The sequence below is a fragment of the Cherax quadricarinatus genome, chromosome 52, assembly GCF_038502225.1.
Source record: "Cherax quadricarinatus isolate ZL_2023a chromosome 52, ASM3850222v1, whole genome shotgun sequence".
In the NCBI taxonomy this organism is placed as follows: Eukaryota; Metazoa; Arthropoda; class Malacostraca; order Decapoda; family Parastacidae; genus Cherax; species Cherax quadricarinatus.
The window spans coordinates 12,214,981-12,235,101 of record NC_091343.1 but is presented as its reverse complement, the minus strand read 5'-3'; the positions used below and the strand labels follow the sequence as shown (position 1 = coordinate 12,235,101).

Here is a 20,121-nt window from a genome sequence, read left to right as displayed (position 1 = left end):
GTTATTTTCAACTTGGCGACAGATGCATTTTATCATACACACGAAAACATGCATACCATATGAACATATGTATACCACATGAAACCAACACATGTACCACGAAAATATACTACATCTGGAGTTTACCTGGAGAGGGTTTCGGGGGTCAAAGCTCCCCATGGCCTGGTCTGTGTCCAGGGCTCATGATTATCCAGGCTGCTAGTGCTGGCCGCACGTAAACCGACGTACAAACCACAGCCCGGCTGATCAGGTACTGATTTTAGGTGCCTGTCCAGCACCACACGGTAACATAGTCCACACAAAACCATACATACAACGTGAAGTCATTCATACCACGAAAAATACACACCACAAAAATATACTACACAAGCATATATATCACAGAAATACGTAAAAACATACCTACACACAAGCACATAAGAACATACATACCACACACCCACTTTTTTTTATATAGCACATGCGTAAACTCACACTTATTAGGCTGATGTATGACGAGTGTGTGCGAGTGGTAGAAATGTGTTAGTGCAGGCAGGAGAGATGCAGTCTGATGCCACACTTGATACGTCCACTCTGATAACTTCACTGAGCCATCTTCACTCGCATCATTCATTGCCTGTTGAGAAATTCGACATAAAATAAGGTCTCACACGAATCCATGCAGAAAACCATATCTGTATGCAAAACCATAAAATGGGAAGGGGAGTGAGGAGAAGACCTTGATGCTGGTGAAAAGTTCTCGATGGTAAGTAGCTATTGGAACTGTCTTCCACTCCTCAGATTTAACCTAATTACCTCGCCTACGGGTTTAGTGCTTACCCGTTAATATTATCATAATGAACGCAAGAAGCTCTATCATAAAATTTTTAATGAAATTAACAAAAACTATTCATTACCTCTAGGTTAAATATCAACAGTGTATATAATAAAAAAAACATTGTATATGTTGAAAAATTAATACAACATTGCATTGAAATGATGAAATCTGACTCTCTATGTAGTATATTTATTAGTGTCCCACAGGGAAGTGTCCTTGGCCCTCTTCTCTTTCTCATTTACATAAACGACTTACCAAATGCATCGCAACTATTCAAACCCACACTATTTGCAGATGACACTACATACGTCTTCTCTCACCCAAGCCCAGTCATGCTAGCCAATACTGTAAATACCGAATTACAGAAAATATCTACCTGGATGATGATTAACAAACTTACTCCCAATATTAACAAAACCTTCTTCATACAGTTTGGAAACAGAACCACAGATGTCCCTCTTAGCATAATGATAAAGGGATCACATATCACAAAGCTCACAGAGGGAAAATTCTTAGGAATCCATCTTGATAATAGACTCAAATTTCAAACACATATACAACACATTTCCAAGAAAATCTCCAAGACCGTAGGCATACTATCGAAGATACGGAACTATGTTCCACAGTTAGCCCTCCTGGCCCTATATCACTCACTCATTTACCCCTATCTCATCTATGGAATTTGTGCATGGGGCTCAACAACAATAAACTATCTCAGACCATTAATTATCCAACAAAAGGCTGCAGTCAGAATGATGATAAATTCCCACTACAGGCAGCATACTCCACCAATATTCAAAACTCTAAACTTACTCACCGTACAAAACATCCATACTTATTATTGTACCTACTACATACATAGAACACTTAACTCGGATATAAACCCTCCCCTCAAACTTCTCCTTACCAACCTCAACAGAACACATGACCACATGAATGTTGAAGACAGAGTAAAACAACTGAAGCTGAATCTTGTTTATAAAATTGCTCACAAACAGTGTCCAGAATATCTTGCTGTCAATTTTGTCAAGGTTGGGAACCAAAGCAATCATAGCACTAGGGGGAGAGAGCACAACTTTGTAGTACCCACAGTCATTGGCCAGGCTTCAAACACCTTTTATTGTACAGCAATAAAGGAATGGAACAGACTAACCGCACACGTCAAAGCCAGTCATAGCATGAACCAGTTCAAGAAGAGTGCCAAAAGGTGTCTGATGAATGTAGCTACAGAAAGGGAGGGGAATGATTTTCTATTTTTTAGCTAACATACGTGTAAATTTTACCTTATTCCTAGTAATGATCCTCGTATTGTAGATAGTTTTAATGACCCTCGTGTAGTAGATAGTCTTTTTAGTATGATAATAAGATGTTATCTTCATTATAGAATAATAAGAAAATATTATAACCTTTATATTATAATAATAAGGTAAAAGGACCCCAATGGAAATAAGTCACTCTGTCTGACTTTTTTGGGTTATCCTAGGTTCTCTACACATATGTTGCTATGTATGATAATTCTATGTAACTGTATTTGTGTATACCTGAATAAACTTACTTACTTACAAGGCACAGATCACTCTTTGATGTTCCTCGTGTCCATCTCACACTGTGTAAAAAAGCAATGCACATAAAAGGCCCAAAAATCCGGAATCCATTACCTGTGAATATAAAAGAAACACTGTCTGTTTATCAATTCAAGACTCTTAAAAACCACTTACTCACCCACAACTAAATAAATACTGATTAACTGTATCTCAAACTATGATTCTTGCAATTACATTACCTAATAGAATGCTCCATTCTCTTGAATGCTCAGTAACTCATCAAATGTGCTACAAACTTGTACAACTATAAAGCCTCTTTATTTTAAATACTCATTTGTACTTCATGTTGTAATTTGTTTACTGTATTTTTACCACTGAATATGCCATTGCTTAGTTAATTTTAAGCCTGCCCACAATGCTCTGCATACAAGCGGCTTTTGGCATGCACACTCAACCACTGTACAGTGGTCCCTCGTTTTTCGTAGTTCTCGGCAATCGTAAATTTCGCCAATCATAGGGGTATTTTCGTATAAACATGGACTCGCTTTTCATAGGTTGACTCGCGAATAGTAGTTCGTCCAGGACGGGTACACACGGTGTGAGCCGGGGAGGCCTCCCTGCCCAGCCAATCTGGCATTGTTTACCAGTGACTGAAGGTCCCCTCAAGTGCTCCTACGAAATATTTCATAATATTCCACTCATTTTAGTGCTTGCAAGTACTAAATAAGCTACCATGGCTCCAAAGAAAGCTCCTAGTGCCAAGCCTGTGGTAAAGAAGGTAAGAAATATGTACAGTGACAAAGTCTTAGGCCATTTTAGGGAAGTGTTAAAGAGACGCCAGAAACAGAGCTCTCTCCACAGTTACTTTGCGAAACAGGACTGGAGTGACTCTCAAGGTGGTCCTAGTGGCATTAAGAAACAGAGAAGAGAAGCAACCCCAGAGAAGCAATTGGTACCTGAGGTGTTGCTGGAAGGGGATTCCCCTTCCAAACTGTAAACAATCCAATCTCCCCCTCCAGTCTCCCATACACTAAGAAGAATCTCCAATAAAGGTAAGTGTTATGCTGTTAATGTTTCAGTCATCATTTCCCATTGTATTGTTTATGTATTGTTTATGTATTGTTTATGTGGTTGGTGCAATTATTTAATAAATGTATGGAAGAGGGTAAGGTACCTAGGGATTGGCAGAGAGCATGCATAGTTCCTTTGTATAAAGGCAAAGGGGATAAAAGAGAGTGCAAAAATTATAGGGGGATAAGTCTGTTGAGTATACCTGGTAAAGTGTATGGTAGAGTTATAATTGAAAGAATTAAGAGTAAGACGGAGAATAGGATAGCAGATGAACAAGGAGGCTTTAGGAAAGGTAGGGGGTGTGTGGACCAGGTGTTTACAGTGAAACATATAAGTGAACAGTATTTAGATAAGGCTAAAGAGGTCTTTGTGGCATTTATGGATTTGGAAAAGGCGTATGACAGGGTGGATAGGGGTGCAATGTGGCAGATGTTGCAAGTGTATGGTGTAGGAGGTAGGTTACTGAAAGCAGTGAAGAGTTTTTACGAGGATAGTGAGGCTCAAGTTAGAGTATGTAGGAAAGAGGGAAATTTTTTCCCAGTAAAAGTAGGCCTTAGACAAGGATGTGTGATGTCACCGTGGTTGTTTAATATATTTATAGATGGGGTTGTAAGAGAAGTAAATGCGAGGGTCTTGGCAAAAGGCGTGGAGTTAAAAGATAAAGAATCACACACAAAGTGGGAGTTGTCACAGCTGCTCTTTGCTGATGACACTGTGCTCTTGGGAGATTCTGAAGAGAAGTTGTAGAGATTGGTGGATGAATTTGGTAGGGTGTGCAAAAGAAGAAAATTAAAGGTGAATACAGGAAAGAGTAAGGTTATGAGGATAACAAAAAGATTAGGTGATGAAAGATTGGATATCAGATTGGAGGGAGAGAGTATGGAGGAGGTGAACGTATTCAGATATTTGGGAGTGGACGTGTCAGCGGATGGGTCTATGAAAGATGAGGTGAATCATAGAATTGATGAGGGAAAAAGAGTGAGTGGTGCACTTAGGAGTCTGTGGAGACAAAGAACTTTGTCCTTGGAGGCAAAGAGGGGAATGTATGAAAGTATAGTTTTACCAACGCTCTTATATGGGTGTGAAGCGTGGGTGATGAATGTTGCAGCGAGGAGAAGGCTGGAGGCAGTGGAGATGTCATGTCTGAGGGCAATGTGTGGTGTGAATATAATGCAGAGAATTCGTAGTTTGGAAGTTAGGAGGAGGTGCGGGATTACCAAAACTGTTGTCCAGAGGGCTGAGGAAGGGTTGTTGAGGTGGTCTGGACATGTAGAGAGAATGGAGCAAAACAGAATGACTTCAAGAGTGTATCAGTCTGTAGTGGAAGGAAGGCGGGGTAGGGGTCGGCCTAGGAAAGGTTGGAGGGAGGGGGTAAAGGAGGTTTTGTGTGTGAGGGGCTTGGACTTCCAGCAGGCATGCGTGAGCATGTTTGATAGGAGTGAATGGAGACAAATGGTTTTTAATACTTGACGTGCTGTTGGAGTGTGAGCAAAGTAACATTTATGAAGGGATTCAGGGAAACCGGCAGGCCGGACTTGAATCCTGGAGATGGGAAGTACAGTGCCTGCACTCTGAAGGAGGGGTGTTAATGTTGCAGTTTAAAAACTGTAGTGTAAAGCACCCTTCTGGCAAGACAGTGATGGAGTGAATGATGGTGAAAGCTTTTCTTTTTCGGGCCACCCTGCCTTGGTGGGAATCGGCCAGTGTGATAATAAAAAAAAAATGTATATTTCATGTAAAAAAAATTTTTGTTTTAATACTTCCGAGTGTCAGAAACGGATTAATTGTATTTACATTATTTCTTATGGGGAAAATTGATTCGCAAATCGTAAATTTCGTTTATAGTAGCTCCTTCAGGAATGGATTAATTACGAAAAACGAGGGACCACTGTATTTCTTTTGTACAACTATGTATCATGTCCAAATAATAATAAATAAATAAATAAAAGTGGTAGTAGGTTGGTAGACAGCAACCGCCCAGGGAGGTACTACCGTCCTGCCAAGTGAGTGCAAAACGAAAGCCTGTAATTGTTTTACATGATGGTAGGACTGCTGGTGTCTTTTGTCTGTCTCATAAACATGCAAGATTTCAGGTACGTCTTGCTACTTCTACTTAGACTTAGGTCACACTACACATACGTGTGCAAGCCTATATATACACACCCTTCTGGGTTTTCTAATATTTTCTTACTAGTTCTTGTTCTTGTTTATTTCCTCTTACCTCCATGGGGAAGTGGAACAGAATTCTTCCTCCGTAAGCCATGCGTGTTGTAAGAGGCGACTAAAATGCCAGTAGCAAGGGGCTAGTAACCCCTTCTCCTGTATATATTACTAAATGTAAAAGGAGAAACTTTCGTTTTTCCTTTTGGGCCACCCCGCCTCGGTGGGATACGGCCGGTGTGTTGAAAGGAAGGAAATAAAAGTGTTAGTGTCCAGTGTCAATGACTCCTGAGATGCAAAACGGAGTAAGCTAGACAACTCTGCTCTTTCATGGAAGTATTGTAAACAACTTAAAATCACACTTTAGTTACATTGCAATGTTTTGTGGCTGAATTCATGACTATACAAACAGCGCCCTTTTGCTATTGTAAATAATTCATAAATTTTTAAATAATGCACTACCACTATAACTTGCTTAACTCCCAAAATGTTGGGGCAAAGTTCCTGCACCTTGGTAATCTTTTGACCGCCAAGAGGATGACTAATGGATGACTACTGTCTACAGCATGGGCATGGAGTGGCTACCTCCCACATCATGGATACGGAGCGAGTGCCGCTCATAGGAAGGAAACTGAGCGATTGCTGCCCACAGGATGGGTAATACCTGGAGAGGGTTTCGGGGGTCAATGCCTCTGCGGCCTGGTCTGTGACCAAGCCTCATGGTGGACCAGGGCCTGATCAACCAGGCTGTTACTGTTGGCCGCATGCAACCTGGCATGTGAACCACAGCCCGGCTGGTCAGGTATTGACTTTCGGTGTCTGTCCAGCGCCTTCTTGAAGACAGCCAGGGGTCTATTGGTAATCCCCCTTATGTATCCTGGGAAGTAGTTGAAAAGTCTGGGGCCCCTGACACTTACTGTGTTGTCTCATATCGTGCTAGTGGCGCCCCTGGTTTTCATTGGGGGAATGTTGCATCGTCTGCCTAGTCTTATGCTTTCATAAGAATTGGTTTTCGTGTGCAAATTTGGTATTAATCCCTCTAGGATTTTCCAAGTGTATATATAATCATGTATCTCTCCCGCCTGCATTCTGGGGAGTAGAGGCTGAGAAACTTCAAGCGATCCCAGTTAAAGTGTTTTATCGCAGTTATGTGTGCCGTGAAGGTTCTCTGTACATTTTCTAGGTCAGCAATTTCACCTGCCTTGAAAGGTGTTGTTAGTGTGCAGCAATATTCCAGCCTAGATAGAACAAGCAACCTGTAGTGTCATCATGGGCTTGGCATCCCTAGTTTTGAAGATTCTAATTATCCATCCTGTCATTTTTCTAGCAGACGCGATTAATACAATGTTGTGGTCTTTGAAAGTGAGATCCTCTGACGCTATCACTCCCAGGTCTTTTACATTAGTTTTTCTCTCTGTTGTGCGGTTGGAATTTGTTGTATACTCCGATATAGTTTTAATTTCCTCACATTTTCCATATCGAAGTAACTGAAATTTCTCATCCAATGATGAGAAATTGCATTCTGCGGCCCATTTAAAGATTTGGTTGATGTCCGCCTGGAGTCTTAGTGTCATGCAAATTCGGGTGTCACCTGCAAAGGAAGACATGGTGCTGTGGCTTACATCCCTCAATATGCCAAATATGAGGATGAGGAATAGGATGGGAGCGAGTAATGTGCCTTGTGGAACAGAGCTTTTCACAGTAGCCGCTTCAGACTTTCATCTGTTGACTACTACTATTTGTTTTCGATTTGTTAAGAAATTATAGATCCATCTACCAACTTTTCCTGTTATTCCTTTATCAAGAATTTTGTGTGCTATTATACCATGGTCACACTTGTCAAAGGCGTTTACAAAGTCTGTGCATACTACATCTGCGTTTTGAGCGACCTACTCTAAACCCAGGTTGCCCTGGATTGTGTAAGTGTTGGGTATCTAGATGGGTGGTGATCTAGCTTCTTAGAACCCTTTTAAAAAATTTTATGACATTAGAAGTTAGCACTATCGGTCTGTAGTTCTTTGTTATTGCTCTACTGCCCTCTTTGTGAAGTGGGGCTATCTCTGTTGTAAAAAGCAGCTTTGGGACGACCCCTATGTCCATGCTTCCTCTCCATAGGATGTTAAAAGCACATGATAGGGGTTTCTAGACAAGGAAGAGAGAGAACAGGTCCAATTTCTTGCATCGAGAGCCCCTCACCAGCATCAAGGGGCGATCATAAAGCCAAAATAAAGTAAAAGGACACAAGTGCAACTAATGGTCCATTTTTATTGTGGGAACGTCTCGCTCAAATAAAAATGTCACATTAGTTGCACTTGTGTCCTTTTATTTTACATATTGTCGGTAATTCTACCAACTTTATTACATAAAGCCAAAATACTGAGAAATACACAAGGTAAATAATGTACCTTGAGTACATACCTGGGTGTTAGGGAGGGACACAGCACTCAGCACAAGTAGCAACAGCAGCCACCCCGAAAGGTACCTACTAGGTATCACTACCTGGAAATTAGAAAATAAAGAAATTACACGTAAATATGTTTAAACATTAAATTATTATTAATAGTAGTAGTAGTACAAATAGTAGTAGTGGTGGTGGTAGTAGTAGTAGTAATAATAACAGCAACAACAGCAGCAGTAGTAATAGTAGTAGTGGCAGTAGTAGCAGTAGTGGTAATAGTAGTAGCAACGGCACAAGTAGCAGTAGTAGCAACAGCACCAGTAGCAGTAGCGGCAGTATAGTAGCAGTAATAATAATAGTAGCAGTAACATCAGCGGCGGTGGCGGTGACAGCAGCAGCAGTAGTAGCAGTAAAAGTAGTAGTAGTAGTAGTAACGTAAAATAAGATTTAGTTCGATATTTTTAAACCCGGAGGGTTATCCACCCAGGATAAACCAATAGTCAGTGTGTCACTGGCCTGGAGTTTTAGGACTTACTTGCCATGGGTTTAGTCCCCGCCCGTTCCTTGATCTATATTGTGGGACGCTGGGAAAGAGTTGATCTGACTCTGATCCACCAGGAGGCCTGGTCATGGACGGGGCCGTGGGGGCGTTGACCCTCGGAACACTCTGCAGGTAGTATATTTTATTATTAGTACTAGTATTATTATATTCACCTGGAAGCACCGATTCTCCAAGTCAAAAAGTACCTGAGGAATTGAAAATGTGTGGTGGTAATCATGATAAATCCGAGGAAGTGGAAGATAGTTTCAATTGGTTAGAACCTTGGTAATGAATTATGACAACTGCTCTAACACACGTCAACAGTCATGAGGATACAGTTTCAGTTCCTTGAATCAACAGTTCTTCAACAATATACTGTACACTGATCAGTGTTATTAGTACACTGGTTAGTTTTACCAGTATACTGATCAGTGTTATCAGTATACTGGTCAGTATTATTAATATGCTAATCAGTATTACCAGTACATTAGACAGTTTTATCAGTAGTCTAATCAACATTATCAGTACACTGGTCAGTGTTACCAGCATATTAGTCAGCATGACCAGTACACTGGTTAGTGCATCTTGTGTATTGATTGCCCAGTACCCTCAGAGGTCGGTGATCAGCAGTAATGCACTCACTGCAAAATCTGCAGGAAAAAAATTATGCTTAATCTGCCACTTCCGTGAAACCCAGTGAAAAAGCCAGGTTTGTAGTTAGTGATTAGAAGTTAAGAGTTGTTAAAAAGTGAGTCTTGGCTCAGCAGCAGCCTCAGCTCACACACTGAGGGGCCGCGAGACCGAGGTTAGATCGTCAGTTAGTTTAATATGTTTATTATGCACCCCATACCCATCCTGTGGGCGGTAGTCAAAAGATTACAGAGGTACATAATTGGTCCAGGGACTGGACTCCAAAGTTTTGATAGCTGAGCAAGTTACAGAGGTAATGAATTCACAATTTACAAAGGTAATGAACTCACAATTTACAAAGGTAATGAACTCCAGGTAGGTCTGGTCACAATCATGACAAGTTACAAAGGTATTTACAGATTACAGAGGTACGTAATGGGTCCAGGGACTGGGCCCCCAAAGTTTTGATAGCTGAACTAGGCACAAAGGTAATGAGCTCACAAGTTACAAAGGTAATGAATTCTGTAGAATGGTTACTTACGTTTATACATGGCTACAATCATGAACAAATTATAGTGTATAGGAAGTATTTCTTCAGTCATAGAGTCGTCAGGAAGTGGAATAGCCTAGCAAGTGAAATAGTGGAGGCAGGAACCATACATAGTTTTAAGAAGAGGTATGACAAAGCTCAGGAAGCAGAGAGAGAGAGGACCCAGTAGCGATCAGTGAAGAGGCGGGGCCAGGAGCTGAGTCTCGACCCCTGCAACCACAATTAGGTGAGTACACATACACACACACACACACACACACACACACACACACAGCACGTCAAGAAACTAGAGAAAGTACAAAGGTTTGCAACAAGGTTAGTTCCAGAGCTAAGGGGAATGTCCTATGAAGAAAGATTAAGGGAAATCGGCCTGACGACACTGGAGGACAGGAGGGTCAGGGGAGACATGATAACGACATATAAAATACTGCGTGGAATAGACAAGGTGGACAAAGACAGGATGTTCCAGGGAGGGGACACAGAAACAAGAGGCCACAATTGGAAGTTGAAGACACAAATGAGTCAGAGAGATAGTAGGAAGTATTTCTTCAGTCATAGAGTTGTAAGGCAGTGGAATAGCCTAGAAAATGACGTAGTGGAGGCAGGAACCATACACAGTTTTAAGACGAGGTTTGATAAAGCTCATGGAGCGGGGAGAGAGAGGGTCTAGTAGCAACCGGTGAAGAGGCGGGACCAGGAGCTAGGACTCGACCCCTGCAACCACAAATAGGTGAGTAAATAGGTGAGTACACACACACACGCACGCACACACTCACACTTTAGTTTAATATCTTTATCATGCACCCCATACCCATCCAGTGGGCGGTAGTCAAAAGATTACAAAGGTACATCATGGGTCCAGTGACTGGACCCCAAAGTTATGATAGCTGAACTAGTTACAAAGGTAATGAACTCCAGGTAGATCTGGTCACAATCATGGCAAGTTACAGAGGTAATGAATCAGCTCCACTCCTATACATGGTTACAGTCATGAACAAATTACAAAGTAATGAACCACTGATATGTCCACACCTGGTCACAATTGTAATGAGTTATAAATACAAATATTAAGTGGTTCATACACCCACACTAGCGCGCGCGCACACACATACACACACCAGGGCGCACGCACGGACATGTGCACACGAGCGTACAAATATATGCATACACACAAGGACGCACACCCACACACACACCCACACACACACCCACACACACACCCACACACACACCCACACACGCACACACACACCCACACACGCACACACAGACACACACACACACACACACACACACACACTGAGACAATAACAGACACAATCTTCCCAACAGGATATCAGATCCTGAGGAAAGATAGAAGGAGTAGAGGGGGAGGAGGGGTTGCACTTCTCATAAAACACCAATGGGGATTTGAGGAAATGGAAGGCATGGACATGATTGGAGAAAGAGACTACATTGTAGGTACAATTCAGTCCGGAGAACATAAAGTAGTCATTGGAGTGATGTATAACCCACCACAGAACTGCAGGAGGCCAAGAGAGGAGTACGAAGAAAACAACAGGGTGATGGTGGACACACTGGCTGAGGTGGCAAGAAGAGCTCACTCGAGCAGAGCAAAGTTACTGGTAATGGGCGATTTCAACCACAGGGAGATCGACTGGGAAAACCTGGAGCCACATGGGGGTCCCGAAACATGGAGAGCCAAGATGTTGGATGTGGTACTTGAAAACCTCATGCATCAACATGTCAGGGACACAACCAGAGAGAGAGGGGAGGATGAGCCAGCAAGACTGGATCTTGTGTTCACCCTGAGCAGTTCAGACATCGAGGACATCACTTACGAGAGGCCCCTTGGAGCTAGCGATCATGTGGTTCTGAGTTTTGACTATATAGTAGAGTTACAAGTGGAGAAGGTAACAGGAACTGAAGGGGACAGGCCAAACTATAAAAGGGGGGACTACACAGGTATGAGAAACTTCCTGCAGGAGGTTCAGTGGGACAGAGAAATGGTAGGAAAATCAGTAAACGAGATGATGGAATATGTGGCAACAAAGTGCAAGGAGGCAGAGGAAAGTTTTGTTCCCAAGGGAAACAGAAATAATAGGAAGACCAAAACGAGTCCTTGGTTTACCCGAAGGTGTAGGGAGGCAAAAACTAAGTGCAACAGAGAATGGAAAAGGTACAGGAGGCATAGGACCCAGGAAAACAAGGAGATTAGTAGAAGAGCCAGAAACGAGTATGCGCAGATAAGGAGGGAGGCCCAGCGACAGTATGAAAACGACATAGCATCGAAAGTCAAATCTGACCCGAAACTGCTGTATAGCCACATTAGGAGGAAGACAACAGTCAAGGACCAGGTGATAAGGCTGAGGAAAGAAGGTGGAGAACTCACAAGAAACGATCAAGAGGTATGTGAGGAGCTCAACACGAGATTTAAGGAAGTATTTACAGTAGAGACAGGAAGGACTCTGGGGGGACAGACCAGATGGGGACACCAACAAGGAATACACCAACAAGTGTTGGACGACATACATACAGATGAGGAGGAGGTGAAGAAACTGCTAAGGGACATCGATACCTCAAAGGCAATGGGACCGGACAACATCTCTCCATGGGTCCTTAGAGAGGGAGCAGATATGTTGTGCGTACCACTTACCACAATCTTCAACACATCCCTGGAAACTGGGCAACTACCTGAGGTATGGAAGACGGCAAATGTAGTTCCCATTTTCAAAAAAGGAGACAGAAAAGAGGCACTAAACTATAGACCTGTGTCATTGACGTGTATAGTATGCAAAATTATGGAGAAGATTATCAGGAGGAGAGTGGTGGAGCACCTGGAACGGAACAGGAGTATAAATGCCAACCAGCACGGATTCACGGAAGGCAAATCCTGTGTCACAAACCTTCTGGAGTTTTATGATAAAATAACAGAAGTAAGACAAGAGAGAGAGGGGTGGGTTGATTGCATCTTCTTGGACTGCAAGAAGGCTTTTGACACAGTTCCTCACAAGAGATTAGTGCAGAAGCTAGAGCATCAGGCGCATATAACAGGAAGGGCACTGCAATGGATCAGAGAATACCTGACAGGGAGGCAACAACGAGTCATGGTACGTAATGATGTATCACAGTGGGCACCTGTGACGAGCGGGGTCCCACAGGGGTCGGTCCTAGGACCAGTGCTATTTTTGGTATATGTGAACGACATGACGGAAGGGTTAGACTCAGAAGTGTCCCTGTTTGCAGATGATGTGAAGTTAATGAGGAGAATTAAATCTGATGAGGACCAGGCAGGACTTCAAAGAGACCTGGACAGACTGGACACCTGGTCCAGCAAATGGCTTCTCGAATTTAATCCTGCCAAATGCAAAGTCATGAAGATAGGGGAAGGGCAGAGAAGACCACAGACAGAGTATAGGCTAGGTGGCCAAAGATTGCAAACCTCACTCAAGGAGAAAGATCTTGGGGTGAGTATAACACCGAGCATGTCTCCGGAAGCACACATCAATCAGATAACTGCTGCAGCATATGGGCGCCTGGCAAACCTGAGAACAGCATTCCGACACCTTAGTAAGGAATCATTCAAGACACTGTACACCGTGTATGTCAGGCCCATACTGGAGTATGCAGCACCTGTTTGGAACCCGCACTTGATAAAGCACGTCAAGAAACTAGAGAAAGTACAAAGGTTTGCAACAAGGTTAGTTCCAGAGCTAAGGGGAATGTCCTATGAAGAAAGATTAAGGGAAATCGGCCTGACGACACTGGAGGACAGGAGGGTCAGGGGAGACATGATAACGTCATATAAAATACTGCGTGGAATAGACAAGGTGGACAAGGACAGGATGTTCCAGGGAGGGGACACAGAAACAAGAGGCCACAATTGGAAGTTGAAGACACAAATGAGTCAGAGAGATAGTAGGAAGTATTTCTTCAGTCATAGAGTTGTAAGGCAGTGGAATAGCCTAGAAAATGACGTAGTGGAGGCAGGAACCATACACAGTTTTAAGACGAGGTTTGATAAAGCTCATGGAGCGGGGAGAGAGAGGGTCTAGTAGCAACCGGTGAAGAGGCGGGGCCAGGAGCTAGGACTCGACCCCTGCAACCACAAATAGGTGAGTACAAATAGGTGAGTACACACACACACACACACACACACATGGTAATGCATTATTTACAGCTAGCAAAGTCAGGGTATTTCTCCAGAATGGTCTGTAATATACCACTGTGGATAAAATACTTTGCCATTTCTTGAACATTTCTGAGTGAGTTGTTTCTAAATTCATTAATTTGATCACACTCCAGTACATAATGACGCAAGGTGTGACAATAGTCCATCTGGCAAAGTTTACATTTCGTTTAGTCTACATCTGGTGGTGGTGATTTAACCTGCCAAAGATATTTGTAACCCAGCCGGAGCCGGGCAGTAGTGACATCCAAGAGTCTGCTTATCTTGTTGGATGCACCATAGACATGTGGCTCCTCCTGCATGATGGAATGATGATAGATGGACTGACTTGTGTCAATCTCCCTAAGTCTTAAGTCAATAAAGTTCATTTGAAGTTCTTTTCGTATTATTGTTCTCAAACTGCTAACTGACAACCCAAGATTGTAATCTACCCCCTCTTTGAAAGCATACAGCTTAGCCAATTTATCAGTTCTATCATGCATCTGAAGACCAATGTGAGATGGAATCCAGAGCATGTGCACTCTGACTCCACTGTCCACAATCTTACCATACCTATGTCTGGCTTCTGACACAAGCATGCCACAATTTATACTTAATGAGTTAAGAGCATTTATGGATGACAGAGAATCAGTTACAATTAAAGTGTCAACCTTAGATACATGGACACATTTGAGTGCAAGGAGTATGGCAAACAGTTCTGTTTGAAGGGTAGAGGCCCAGTTATTGATGCGTGCTCCAATTTCTTTATGAGAGCCATCACTCTGTGTGACAACAGCAGCACTACCAGCTGCACCAGTGGACTGGTGAACAGAACCATCAACGTAAATAATTTGTGAAAGAGTGTTCTGTGTGACTAAGTTATCAATACAGCTTAAGGCATCATGTTTGGCTTCAAGACGAAGCTTTGGTTGTGATTTAAGAAGAGTTTTGGGGGGAAATGGAGGAATGGTAGTTTGGAATGGGGTAATATCCCATGGAGCAGGGAAATGTCTCTGTTGTCTAACTTGATATAGATCATGTAGCTGGTTCATGCGGAGGTCGGTTCCAGTTTTTTCGATCCATCTGGAAGGATGTTCACCAGTGCTGAGGAAAGTTTGGAAGGCTTCTGTGCAGGGGTTTGAATGGGCTAGCCTAAGCATATTGACCCCAATAAGGATATTTCTTTCAGTAACTCGATCTCTAATGCTTGGAATATTAAGTTCTTTCCGCATATTTAAAATTTTGGCAGTACGAGGGCATCCTAGGATGATCCTCATTGCTTCGTTTTGCAGTTTTTCCAGCCCTCCAAGCTTCCAGTCAGACACGAGTGCAAGTAGTGGCGCCGCATAATCAACCAATGATCTAATATAAGCAAGATACATCATTTTCACAATTTTAACATTAGCAGTTTACCTGGAGTTTACCTGGAGAGAGTTTCGGGGGTCAACGCCCCCGCGGCCCGGTCTGTGACCAGGCCTCCTGGTGGATCAGCGCCTGATCAACCAGGCTGTTGCTGCTGGCTGCACGCAAACCAACGTACGAGCCACAGCCCGGCTGATCAGGAACTGACTTTAGGTGCTTGTCCAGTGCCAGCTTGAAGACTGCCAGGGGTCTGTTGGTAATCCCCCTTATGTGTGCTGGGAGGCAGTTGAACAGTCTCGGGCCCCTGACACTTATTGTATGGTCTCTTAACGTGCTAGTGACACCCCTGCTTTTCATTGGGGGGATGGTGCATCGTCTGCCAAGTCTTTTGCTTTCGTAGTGAGTGATTTTAGCACCATACCTGGGATGAAAACCTGCCACAACTCTAAGTGCTCTCAGCCTTTCTTTGTATTGGCGACAAAGTCTCGTTACAACAGGTCCAAGTAGTGGAACCTCAAAGCCTAGATACCTGTATCTGCTTACATATTCTAGAAGAGACCCATCATGCAACTGGATCTGACGAACTGTGCCTCTCTGCCGAGGAGGACGCCTGTTGAGTATCTTTGTTTTATCCCCTGAGATTATTAACCCCAGGTCCTGACACGTACATGATTAAGAATGTTTTGGGTGTTGGAGAATCCGGTGGTGTGAATCATTATGTCATCAGCAAAACTAACCATATAATGATGGGGCTGGCTAGGCATGGTATTAAGTAAGGCATTAATCAAAATGTTGAAAAGGGTGGGACTAAGCACACCTCCCTGTGGGGTTCCTAATTCAAAATCTTTAGTTACACTTCTATGTCCCTGGAACAACACAGACGACTTTCTGTTGGACAGGTAACCTTTAATCCAGCGGAGAAGCCATCCTCCAACATCCATTCTGGCAAGTTCACTAATGATTACATGTCGGGGGAGTTCATCTGAAGAGCGACGAGTTAAAAGGAATGGTCAGGATCTGAGAATCGACCCCTACATCCACAAATAGGTGAGTACGTACTACGAACCCACACACACACCCACACACGGAGCTTGGACTCGACCCCTGCAACCTCAACTAGGTGAGTACTAGATGAGTACACACACACACACACACACACACACACACACACACACACACACACACACACACACACACACACACACACACACACACACACACACACACACACACACAAACAATGAGTCAGAGAGATATTAGGAAGTATTTCTTCAGTCATAGAGTTGTCAGGCAGTGGAATAGCCTAGAAAATGACATAGTGGAGGCAGGAACCATACACAGTTTTAAGACGAGGTTTGATAAAGCTCATGGAGCGGGGAGAGAGAGGGCCCAGTAGCAACCGGTGAAGAGGCGGGGCCAGGAGCTAAGACTCGACCCCTGCAACCACAAATAGGTGAGTACACACACAAAATAATATTACCAGGAAGTGTCTATAGACAAGTGCCTTTGAAAAACCATAACTAAAATACGCTCACACGTTCACACACATATAGACTCAGAAGTGTCCCTGCTTGCAAACTGTGTGAAGTTAATGAGGAGAATTCGGTCGGAGAAGGATGAGGCAGGACTACAGAGGGATCTGGACAGGCTGTAGACCTGGTCCAGCAACTGGCTCCTGGAGTTCAACCCCACCAAGTGCAAAGTCATGAAGATCGGGGAAGGGCAAAGGAGACCGCAGATAGAGTACAGTCTAGGGGGGGGGGCAAAGTATACAAACCTCACTCAAGCAAAAAGGATCTTGGGTTGTGCATAATACCGAGCACATTTCCTGAGGCGCACATCAACCAAATAACTGCTGCAGCATATGGGCGACTAGCGAACCTAAGAATAGCATTCCGACATCTCATTAAGGAGTCGTTCCGGACCCTGCACACAGTGTACGTCAGGCCATATTGGAGTATGCAGCCCCAGTGAGGAACCTTCACCTGGCTAAGCACGTCAGGAAACTAGAGAAAGTGCAGAGGTTTGCAACGATACTAGTCCCAGAGCTAAGGGGCATATCCTACGAGGAGAGGTTAACACAACTCAACCTGAAGGCACTGGAGGACAGGAAGGACATGATAACGATATATAAAATACTGAGAGGAATCGACACGGTAGACAGAGACAGGATGTTCCAGAGATGGGAAACAGCAACAAGGGGTCACAGTTGGAAGTTGAAGACTCAAATAAGTCACAGGGATGTTAAGAAGTATTTCTTCAGCCACAGAGTTGTCAGGAAGTGGAACAGTCTGGAAAGTGAGGTAGTGCAGGCAGGTACCATACACAGCTTTAATAAGAAGAGGTATGATGAAGCTCATGGAGCAGGGAGAGAGTGGACCTAGTAGTGACCAGTGAAGAGGAGGGGCCAGGAGCTATGAATCGACCCCTGTAAGCACAATTAGGTGAGTATATATATATATATATATATATATATATATATATATATATATATATATATATATATATATATATATGTCGAATAGGAAAAAATTGGTCAATTAGCAAGAACTTATTTAAAATTAAGTCCTTTCGAAAATTTTCTCTTATACGTTCAAAGATACATTTTTCATTTATGTTAATGTAAAAATTAATAATTTTGTACCAAAAGAACCTTAGAAAATTTACCTAACGTTATTATAACAAGCGCATTTTAATTTAGCCTAATCCAGCTAAATATATTTTAGATAAGTTTATAATAATTTAATATTAAGCAAACACAATGCAATATATATTTTTTTCGTTAGGTTCAGAATGATTTTTGCGAAATTATTGCATACACACATTTTTTGCTTGCCTTATTCGGCAAGAAGAGCGTTTCTATTTAAGCCAAAATCACAAGTTTTACCTATTCCGCACTACATATATATGCATATGTTTATTCAGTATTATTACAATAATGGTATATAATACCGGCAATATGACATCTGGGTATCTGGGTATCTTATAAATTACATGACCTACCTGTATTTCGCCTTCTCTTTGGTTGTGGTTGGAGCCCATGAACCTGCTGCTACATTGATAAAGATACTTCTTGTAACTACACTGATGATTATTGTTAAGTTTCTGGCTGTAGGATTTTGTTTGTTGTAAGTTCTCCACTTTACTACATACGTGTCCAGGATGACGGGTCACTGGTGTAGTCGAGACATCAGGAGTGGCTGTGCTAAGGAAGTAACCAAACGATTGACTCAAAGTGCCACGACACAAACGATAAACTCCATTGTGAGCAGGTGAGTTACTCCCTGCCCCACACACTGTACAAGACCATTTACAATAACTGCAAGAACAGTGTTGTACGTCCGTAAGCACTGGTCCGTGATGGTAGGACGGAGACTGTGTTCTTGTATACTGCTTCATTGTGGCTTAAGTGTACAAAATCCAGTGAGAAAACAAGAGTTGTATAGCTATATTACTATATCTTTGGTGTAATAAAAATATGTCGAAGTAATGACGTATGAAACGGTCGTTCGTGGTGAACAAAACTGAAGCAGGTCACCCAGGCGGGAGGAACAAGTACGGTAAAACCTACCACACATTTACTTGCCCCGACCACCTCTAGCTGACCCCCACGCTGGGGTATACTAACAGCTGACAAGATGACACTGTGGAATCATGCACGGACGCACGCTCGCTCGGACGTACGCACGCTCGCTCGGACGTACGCGCGCTATTAATATTATTATAATCAAATGGAAGCGCTAAACCTAACAGGGTCATTCGCGCCCTGTTGCCCAGACGCACGCGCGCTGTTGTACGTACGCACGCGCACTGTTGCACGGACGCACGCGCACTATTGCACGGACGCACGCGCACTGTTGCACAGACGCACGTGCGCTGTTGTACGGACACGCGCTCCCACGCCCACATACATCTCCCCGCCCCTACACACACACGGTGAGGACAAATTTTTTAGGCGTGCAGAGCCTACACATGATAAAATATGTTAAGACACTGAGGAAAATATTGAGGTTTGCACCGAGATTAGTCTCGAGCTGAGAACAACGAACTCCCAGGGAAGGTTGAAGGAAATGAACTTCACGACATTAGAGGAAAATTTTATATTTTTTAATTTAATTCATGTTAAGTGCTGAACTCATGCGGGTCATTCAGCGCAAAACGTGGTGGAGGCTTGATCCTCCGTCTACTGAGTGCGAGACAGACGCACTTCCTATTTGTACTTACATGATAACGATATACAAAATACTGTGAGGACTTAATAGAGTGAACCGGAAGAGAATGTTGGATGAGCCACATGGATGTTAGAAGTATTTCTTCAGGCTCAAGGTGGTCAGGAAGCTGTAAGACCAGGACGAAGGAGTAGAAGCAGTGATGGATTTAGATGACTAGGCCCTAGCCTAGGCCCTAGCCTAGGGCCTAGCCTAGGGCCTAGCCTAGGGCCTAGGTTATTCCACATGTGAGACCCCTCACAATCCCCCACCCTCACCACCAGACTAAGATAAAAGTGTTTTAAACAAAATTCAGTGAAGCCAAAGATGATGACTGGTGATTAAAATTCCTCAATTCACAATTTCTCCTCTACAGGACATAAGATGTTATTGTTAAATACCGAGTTAAAATTAAATTAAATTAACACAGAAAAACGTTTGCAATAACCGAACTTGTAAACATTTTGAGGAATAAGCAGGAATTTTTAGGAAAATGAAATTATAAGTACTATTATATTCTTTAAAATACACATATTCTTTTAAAATACATATTAAGAAATAAAGAAACTGCAATCATCAAATGCACTAAGACTAAAAAAGTTTTTTTTATATCTTTCCTCGTAGAAAAATCATCCAAAAGTTCATAAAAATTTGGTTGTCTAAGTTTGTTAC

General features: G+C 42.8%; 1 protein-coding gene across 1 annotated transcript in view; it reads right to left on the bottom strand.

The window, feature by feature from the left end:
- The window catches only part of LOC128696786 (uncharacterized), a 45,419-nt gene that overhangs the window by 7,016 nt on the left and 18,282 nt on the right, over positions 1 to 20,121 (bottom strand). The window contains exons 3-5 of the mRNA XM_070095993.1: positions 8,526 to 8,657; positions 8,011 to 8,091; positions 475 to 616 (exon numbers count right to left, since the gene is read on the bottom strand). Coding sequence (XP_069952094.1) covers positions 475 to 616; positions 8,011 to 8,091; positions 8,526 to 8,657 — 355 coding nt within the window. The remainder of the gene's footprint in view (positions 1 to 474; positions 617 to 8,010; positions 8,092 to 8,525; positions 8,658 to 20,121) is intronic.